Consider the following 9,329-nt stretch of genomic DNA (forward strand, 5'->3'; position numbering starts at 1 on the left):
GTGTGCTGGCTTTATTTACTGTGACCTGTTCATCGCATAGGCGTGCTCCTGTTCTGTAACGGCCAGGCTGTGAGCTGTATCCATGCTGAGGGTGATACTGCATCAGAATTAGACTGGATTACAGTATCTAACTAGACTACTAGTGCGGGTAACCAGCAGGACAAAACATAATTCTCCTACTCAAGGCGTAACGTTATTAAATCCTGAAAAAGCAAGAAGTCTGTCTCAATCTCTGCACGTGTGTAGCAGTATAAGTAATGCTGCAAATTGTCATAGCAACTACAAAATAGGAGCGTTATGGGGAAAATAAGCAACACTGTAATGGAATGAGGAAAAAACACATAGTGACTTAATTCCAGGCCCCCGCGACCACTTTTTTGGCAGCTTACAGCTTGGAGGGAAGGTCAAGACTTCACCTCCTAACTGATATCCCTGCTCTTCACTCCCACAAAGTAGAAACAGAATCTAAAGCAAGGGCTTAAGATGACTCTCTTGCTATAGCATGATTTCTAGTTTGAATCTTGCTTTCATTGCTCAAAATAAAGCCTGATCTGCTTATTTAGAGTGAAGCTTCGAAATATGTTTTTTCTGTCCAAGTTATAAAGAGATGTTTAAAATCCTGCCAAATTATGCATTGCCTCACTTTAACATTGCAGGGCCCTCTAACTCTGTGTGTTTGCTTGACCCATCTCTTCTTAAGGCGTAGAAAAATACGTTGGTTTTGAGTACAGCTGAGGTTAGCCTGCTCATTGCACTGAACTGGTTTTGAGACTTAAGCATGTCCTTCTTGGAAGGATTTGTGCTGAGCACACAAACAGATCACTGCTGAGCCAGTCATGGAAACGGGCATCAGAGGGGCTACCTTTGTGAGTGTGTGGGGGTTCTTTTTTTTTTTCTCCCCAAAGTATCTCAGTGTTTTTACTTAGCTGCTGAAGGGAACACTATTTCTGTTCTTCCAGGACATGGCACGGTTTGCACTCCAAGCTGTGTCTGCCTCTGGGGTGGTGTATGGGCTGAAGGCTGGCTGCTTTGATGACTGTTTTTTCTGGGCTGTCCTCTGAGGACAGAAATATCTCACATTTTGACACGCCAGCCATGTGAAGGCAGAGTGTGGTACTGTATCAGTCCTACTGTTTTTTCTGACATGGGCACATGTAAAGAGATGGAAGGGAAAACACTGGACTCTGACCTAGCCCGCTGACTACATCTAATATGGAAACTTCATCTAATATGGAAATTTGATTAAATGAGCACTAAATTGTGTGGTTTAAAACCTTTCTGAAGCATCTAAACTGCCCCTGCAAACTACCCGCATTTCTCCTTTCTCAGAAGGTGAGACTGGGCTGTGTTGGGCCATCTGAGAGGGACCGGAGAAAGCACTGGTGGGGTTTGGGAGAGCGAGGGGGTGGGCAGGTGGGCTGCAGGGGGATCTGTGCGTGGGAACCGGGCTCCCGTGGGCACAAGGAGCCCAGCACGTATGCAGCACTGCACAGGACAAGGCAGCGGTCACGGCGCGGAGGAGAGGTGACCGAGACGGGGGTTAGCCACAAGGAAGTGCGCGCAGGGGCCAGTCCTCAGGGTCTCTTCTAAAGAGACTCGGGGCTTGACAGGTCAGCCATTGTGCTGAGCCCTGGGCAAACACAGGGGAGGGAAACCCTGCCCTGCAGCCTCAGTAAAATAAAGAAACAAGAGACAAAGGTTGGGAGGGGAAAGTGAGGCCCTGGGAGGAAAAGGGGCTTGCACAAGTGCCGCTGCTTTTCTTTTTCCTTCTCTCTTTCTAAAAATCACCAGACTTAAAATGACTGCTGGCTTATCCCGGTCAGCAGAGTTACCTGCTCCCTCATGACAGCCTGCTCAGGTATTGCATGGTGATTGCTGGGCTGAATATATTACGGCAGTAGCCCCCTCTTTTCCTTTTTCTTTTGTCTTATTATAGACAACATGTTTTTGGGGATGGAGAGGTGCAGACAGAGATCAGTGTGGCCCTGTGACACAACCAAATTCAATAAAAGGTGGTCTGAATCAATGCCTGTTTTAAAAGCCTGCAGCCTGGAGCAGTGGAGAGTCACAGTTCCGAGCTTGGCCAGGCTTGCCTTGCTCCCAAAATAATATTAGGCTTACAATTATGCCAACAAACTTCTTAGCTGGTGGTGAACATAACGTTGCCAGATGACTACTTTTAAGCATTGCTCTAGCCATGATGTTTTACAGAGATTGAAGCATTTGGGGAAAATAAAGTATAAATCCAAACAGGCTTTGGTTGGGATGGGAAGAAAGCATACAGCCTGCTGGCTTTGTTAATGTGAACAGCTCTGTGCTTCTGTCATCTCCAATTTCAGTCCTTGGTACTACAGCTGAAAGCAAATAGAGGATAAAAGATTTTCATGGCATAAATGTAACGGGAAACTGCAGGGAAGGTGGGGAAGCCTGCTTTGCTAAGCAGCGGTGGCAACGCCGCACCTCAGCAGGATTCAAGCACACCTGCTCTGGCTAAACTCATAAGGCTGATTCGAAAAAAACAGCTGTTTTCTTACAGGACATTGCAAAGCGATTAAGGTAGGGGAGACAATATTCAGGGCTGAGCTTTGCGGTAGCATGCTCTGAGGGCCATCATCTGTCTGTCTGTCAGGCTGCAGCTCCTGCCTGGGCTGGAGGCTGCGCTCCCCTAGGAGGTAAGGAGAAGAGCAGCCTGCTCTCCTTTGCAAGCGCTAGTTCTCCTGGCCAGGGAAACGTGAAAGGATGGGGAAGGAGAGCTTTGGTAACTCACACCCCGTCACTGTGCAGCAGTGCCTCAGCAGATGCTGTAGTGAGCTCGTTGTTGGGATGGACAGCCAGAAACCAGCTGGAGCTGAGGACACCCTACCTACCCAAGGCCCGAGCAGCATTTGCCTATACCACTCTTGACTGTGTGCGGCAATGTTTATTTCAGCATTAACCATTCTAATTATGTAATTTACTTTTTTTTTTTTTCCTTTGTTTTTCTTCCTTAGAAAAGGAAAGAGTGATCGCCCATCCAGCTGCCTACAGCTGCATGCATAAAGGGCAGACACCGTGTCTGGGTGCTGCTCTACCTCTGCCAGGGTCAGAAGGCTTTAAGCTAACACAGTCCGCTTGGTTTCTTAAAAACTGTAGCCTCTTCTTTCACTGTTTTCTAGCACAAGTGTTGCTGGGATATTTCCGCTGACAGTGCTTTTTCCCAAAGGAGAAAACATACGAGTAACGCACAAGATGCTTCCCTACCTCATTAGGGATGAAGGCAGGCGCGGAAGGGAGTTGCAGCTTTGAGTCTTAGTTGTGATCATTTTGATTCTGTCTCTGTTTTCCTGCTTTAACGTGACAAGCAAGATGACACACTAACGCTCACCAGGGGTGGAAAGAAGGGCAAAGATGAATCCGTGACTGCTTGGGAGATGTATGAGAGAGAACATGCTAGGAATGCCCAGGAGGAAGCTAATAATTGTGCCGTTTAGATGGAATTTGAAGAATATGGCCTGGGGCCACAGGCTGAATGAGGGGATAAAAAGAAATATTCAACAACAGCCCAATCGCTGAATGAGGCTGGGGCCCCGTGGGAAGAAAATAGGATGTGATCACAACATAAGAAACTGCATCGTAATGCAGCCATGTAAAGGGGGGGAGAGAAAAGTGGCTTAAAAGCTGCGCTGACGTTTTCTTACATTTTCGTTTTGCAACCCAAATTTTCTTTGAGTTTTAGGGGCTGTAATATAAAATACGTAGTTTTCCTTTGGTTCTTCAGTCAGAAACTGAAAGGAAGATGCTAAAGATCTTCTCTTAGCTCAATATTTAAGCACTGAATTAATGTAAGTTCTATTTGTGACATGAGATTAAACTTTAAAGCCCTTTGATTGTTTAAAGCTCCTTGGTGGCAGTGGCAAATGTCTTGTAGCTGATTAAAACCTGCTACAAATGGTAGCAGTGCCAAGACTCAGCTTTGAACGTGTCTGGACTAGGACTGTTAGGGCAAGTTAAGAAATTGCTGGTCAAGATACCCTACAGGTCAAGTAAATGGTAAACAAATGCATAAAAGAGGAGGAAACGCAGCAGGAAAACATAAATGCAAAAGCGTTTATGTAAATCTCCTGTTCAATGTCTGGAACAGAATGTACATCTGTATGCAAATGCTGGGGTTTGAGTACTTTAGGAAGTGCGACACGTCCAGCACTTCTTAATCAACCCTACAGCAAACGTAATGGGTATGCCGTGCCTCTTGTGAGCACTACAACTGTCCTTAGAAAATGTCAAGCATGTCTGGACATGCTGACTTTTCTTTTGGCTGGCTGGTGGAGCTTACTGACCCTAAGAGAATATAGCTGAGCATTTACTGAGTGTCCTGGCTCTATCTTGATACAAAACTGACTAAAGCAGCGGAATAACACGCCACTGTGATCTTTAGACCACACATCTGTTGAAATCACAGGGCCTTGAGGATGGCAAACATGCCTCATAAACCGATTGGAAATACTGAAATCCCAGCCACGTAAATTGTGTGCAGCGTGACTCAGTGCTGCAAAAGTTGCCAGTCTGACCACTGTGACTTCAGTGCCTGTGAGACAACAGTCCTGCACTCAGCTTATGTCTAGCATGTCCCACTGGCTGCACGAGGCGTGTGCGACTTCTCTGTCTGCGGCAGCTGTTCTTCCAGATGTCTAAAAAGCAGCTGTTTACCTCAAGCTCAAAAAAAGTCATGTGCTGGGTAGCATTTCTGTACAGCACACAGGATGTGACTGGACAGCACTGAAAAACCAGCATTAAAGGCTTGGCTGTGACTTACCGACGTGCCTACCCTTTTGTAGGATGGGAGTCTGTCTTCCATGTGACATGGCAAGATCGGCAGCCATCCCTATTCCCAGCCAAATAAGGTGGTGTCCCCTAAAATATTTTTGCCTGAAGTACCAAAGTTCTTTCTCATAAACCCCATGTGTTAGTAGCTCTTAGCTTCACTGCCTTCAAGTAAGGCAGTCCGTTTTAAAACATCTTTGTCACGTGGCTTTTAAAATACTTTTAATTTAGCATGATTTATGGTACACAGCCAGGATAACCTCACTACGTGATCATGTAACGGTAGCTGCGGTAACTTACTTGAGAACCAACTCAGCTGTACCTTGCAAAACCAGATAGCCTAGGATGAAAGGAAAGTGTGCTATTGCGTGACTACTGGCATCGATTACAACTCAGGGGGAGAAATGCACAAGGCTGTGAACAGGAAACATCAGGATAAATTTTTTATGGATTTGCTAGCACTGTCAGCTCCAACCATTTAAAAATCATGAAATGCAACCTTTAAGGCTTCATATATTTCAGTAAGAATTTAATACTTTTTGTTTTTCTGATAGTTTGGGAGCATTTTTGCTTCACATTTTTTCTGGTGTTTTGTTTTCTTTTTTTAAATAATTATTTTTTTAAAGGAATGCTGAGATTCTCGGGTGATACTGAATCCCGTTACTGGTGCAATAAAGAAAAGCACAAACTGTGCAGAAGGCTTGGTATGCTGACTGAGGTGTAGAACACAGTAAACAAAACTATCCAGCCCGCTGCTTAGCTCGAGCTCTATAGATGCAGCGGCTGATGAACTGGTGTCTATTCAAGACTCGTGTTTATGAAGGACTGGATTAGCGTAGCTATAAATGCTGTGCTCTGCACAGTTATAGAGTGATTATAGTTAAGTGAGCCAAGTAGCATCAATGTCAAATTGGAGTCCCTCACCAGCATCACTACCTCATTTGGAAACAGCACTGTATATATTTTTGTCATGTGATGTGGAGATGCGTATCACATTTATATGGATTTGCTGTTCAATGCTGGCAACGCTATAGGAAATGCTAAAGAGCCCTGTCTCTATTAAAATTAAACTGAGCTAAGCCAAACAGTTGAAGCACAAGCATTTTCCAACTATATTCAATTCCTTTGGTGTTGATCTGGCTCACGTAACAGCAGCCGTGATTCAGACCGTAAGAATGACAGGTTATGAAGGAACTCTCTCAGGAAGAGGTCAATCACTACTTTTGTGGCAGGATTTTTTGTGGTTGTTTTTTCTTTTAAACAACACAATTTAGATAACTATCCATTCATTTGAGAGCTTCCCTTAGCTGAGCCACCGCGCCAGTGCAAGGCGTGATTAGCGCCGTTGCAAGCCAAGCCCTGCACTGCATTAGCCACCGGTCTCCAGCTTTGGGCTGCAGGAGGCTGCGTGGGGTCTGTGTCCTCGGACAGAGCCCCCATGCCAGCTCTGCTGTGCCCTTGGTGGTGTTTCTTTTTATTCCTCTCAGCTCACCCTTCTCTCCTGAGCCAAGGAGCAAGGAAAAGGCAGCAGCCTGGCTGGAAAGCAGTGGGGTTGGCAGCGGTACCCGGCTGGGACTGCAAATGCACTGAGGCTGGGTTAGGGGAAGCCCAACATGGAGGCAACAAGGAGAGCTGCTCTGCTTTGGGGGCTAAAAGGGTGATTTAGAGATGGAGGGTTTTTATCTGGCAAAGAGCTGGCATTGGGAAAGATGATACTGAGCAAAAGAGGGGCTTTGAAGCCGGTACCGCTAAAGCCAGAGGAGACCACCTCAGGTAAGAAGCTGGCAGAGGCTTCAACCCGCTGGGGCAGTGGTTTGACTATGGTCGGGTTTGGCTATGGTCGGGTTTGGCTATGGTAAGCTTTGCCCATGGTCAGCTTTGGCTATGGTCAGCTTTGACTATGGTCGGTTTGGCTATGGTCAATTTGGCTGTGGTCAGGTTAGGCCGTGGTCAGGTTTGGCTATGGTCAATTTGGCTGTGGTCAGCTTTGGCTGTGGTCAGGTTAGGCCATGGTCAGGTTTGGCTATGGTCAATTTGGCTGTGGTCAGCTTTGGCTATGGTCGGTTTGGCTATGGTCAGGTATGGCTGTGGTCAATTTGGCTATGGTCAGGTTTGGCCGTGGTCAGGTTAGGCCATGGTCAGGTTTGGCTGTGGTCAGGTTTGGCTGTGGTCGGTTTGGCTATGGTCAGGTATGGCTGTGGTCAATTTGGCTGTGGTCAGGTTTGGCTGTGGTCAGGTTTGGCTATGGTCAATTTGGCTGTGGTCAGCTTTGGCTGTGGTCAGGTTAGGCCATGGTCAGGTTTGGCTATGGTCAATTTGGCTGTGGTCAGCTTTGGCTGTGGTCAGGTTAGGCCATGGTCAGGTTTGGCTATGGTCAATTTGGCTGTGGTCAGGTTAGGCCATGGTCAGGTTTGGCTATGGTCAATTTGGCTGTGGTCAGGTTAGGCCATGGTCAGGTTTGGCTATGGTCAATTTGGCTGTGGTCAGCTTTGGCTGTGGTCAGGTTAGGCCATGGTCAGGTTTGGCTATGGTCAATTTGGCTGTGGTCAGGTTAGGCCATGGTCAGGTTTGGCTATGGTCAGGTTTGGCTGTGGTCAGCTTTGGCTATGGTCAGTTTGGCTATGGTCAGGTTTGGCTGTGGTCAATTTGGCTATGGTCAGGTTAGGCCATGGTCAGGTTTGGCTGTGGTCGGTTTGGCTATGGTCAGGTATGGCTGTGGTCAATTTGGCTATGGTCAGGTTTGGCTGTGGTCAGGTTTGGCTGTGGTCGGTTTGGCCGTGGTCAGGTTTGGCTGTGGTCGGTTTGGCCGTGGTCAGGTTAGGCCGTGGTCGGGTTTGGCTATGGTCGGTTTGGCCATGGTCAGCTTTGGCCATGGTCAGCTTTGGCTATGGTCAGGTTTGGCCATGCAGGGCAGCAGCAGGCAGCAAGTACTGCCCCAGGGGGTGTTTTTATTTTTTCCTCTAACATATTATTATTATTTACTCAACTTGAGCAAGCCCCATCCAGCTCAGAACTGGGCACAAGAGCTGCCGCAAACTGGACTGTGCCCAAGGTTTCACATCGCTGGACCTGGCGGCAGCAAACAGCAGATCACCGAGGGGATAACGGCTTGGAAGCCGCCCACACCGGCAGGCTCCCAGCTGCGTAGTGCAGCAGTAGTAACGCCACCTTAATGTAGGAGCTTGCTATCTTAGTAGTGGTTCTGGAGTAATGAGTATGGCTCCTTGCAGGCACTTTGATCCAATGCCATCAGCAGTGTCTGGTGATTGCAAATAAACTTTTAAAGCTTTGTATTGTGCTGACAGCATGAGGAGTTCATTAGGGGGGAAAAAACCCACCAAACCCAACAGGATGTGCCAATTTTGGTCTGTAGAGAGGAAAAAGTTGGGGTTTTTTTGCAAGCGGCGAAGGGCCTGGTGTCTGAGGAGGGGGAATATCAGCGTTGGGCTGAAGGCTGCTGAGGCGATGGGTTTGCAGAGGGGGGATCCCCCTGCCCAGGGCACCCCCTGCTGCCGGGCCCGGTGGCCCCGGTTACACCGCGTGTGCCCCGTTACACCGCGTGTGCCCCGTTACACCGCATGTGCGCCCGGTTACACCGCGTGTGTGCCCGGTTACACCGCGTGTGCACCGGTTACATTGCGTGTGTGCCGGTTACACCGCGTATGCCCCGTTACACCGTGTGTGTGCCGGTTACACTGCGTGTGTCCCGTTACACCGCGTGTGCGCCGGTTACATCGCGTGTGTGCCGGTTACACCGCGTGTGTCCCGTTACACCGCGTGTGCGCCGGTTACACCGCGTGTGTGCCGGTTACACCGCGTGTGGCCGGTTACACCGCGTGTGCCCCGTTACACCGCGTGTGTGCCCCGTTACACCGCGTGTGCGCCGGTTACATCGCGTGTGCCCCGGCAGGTGCCGCGCTCTGCCGGTAGGTGCGGCGCTGGGTTTTTAATTTTTTTTTTTCTTTCTTTCTTTAAGGAAGCTTACGGGGGGGGGGGGGGGGGGGGGGGAGCTGAGCAAATCCTGCTCGGAGTGAGGAGGCAGCAGCAGCCGGGACGGAGGCAGATGCCCCCAGCCCCGGCGGTCGCTGCCCAGCCGCCCCTGCCTGACAGGTGTGCCGGGTTCGGGGTGCAACGGCCGGAGGAAGCACGGCGGGTGGGCTCAGCCCGTTACACCGGGAGCCCCCCGCCCCCGCAACCGCGCTACTCACGCCTGAGACATGCCGGGGCTGCTCCTCCGCCGCGGGGCTGGCCCCGGGCACAGCGCCCGTGCGGCCGGTAACCGTGCGGCCCGGTAACTGTGCGGCCCGGTAACCGTGCGGCCCGGTAACCGTGCGGCCCGCGCCGCCCCGCCGTCACCGCGGAGACGGGGCGGGGGGGGGGGGCGCTCCCCGGTGCTGCTGCAGGGCCGGCCGTGGAAGAAGGGGAGGGTTAGTGTTTATCGCTGTCTGTTTCGCTCTATTTCATGTTTATTTTTCTCCATTTAATCTGTGTTTTTGTCTTTCATGTTTATTTTTCTCCCTGTCATCTGT

The 9,329-nt window shown here is 49.4% G+C and overlaps 1 protein-coding gene across 1 annotated transcript in view; it reads right to left on the bottom strand.

Moving 5' to 3' along the window:
* Positions 1-9,112, bottom strand: part of IQCA1 (IQ motif containing with AAA domain 1) — a 112,297-nt gene extending 103,185 nt beyond the window's left edge. The window contains exon 1 of the mRNA XM_055719502.1: positions 9,009-9,112. Coding sequence (XP_055575477.1) covers positions 9,009-9,019 — 11 coding nt within the window. The 5' untranslated portion in view covers positions 9,020-9,112. The remainder of the gene's footprint in view (positions 1-9,008) is intronic.
* Between the last annotated feature and the right edge of the window lie 217 nt (positions 9,113-9,329).

The sequence above is a fragment of the Falco cherrug genome, chromosome 8, assembly GCF_023634085.1.
Source record: "Falco cherrug isolate bFalChe1 chromosome 8, bFalChe1.pri, whole genome shotgun sequence".
NCBI lineage: Eukaryota > Metazoa > Chordata > Aves > Falconiformes > Falconidae > Falco > Falco cherrug.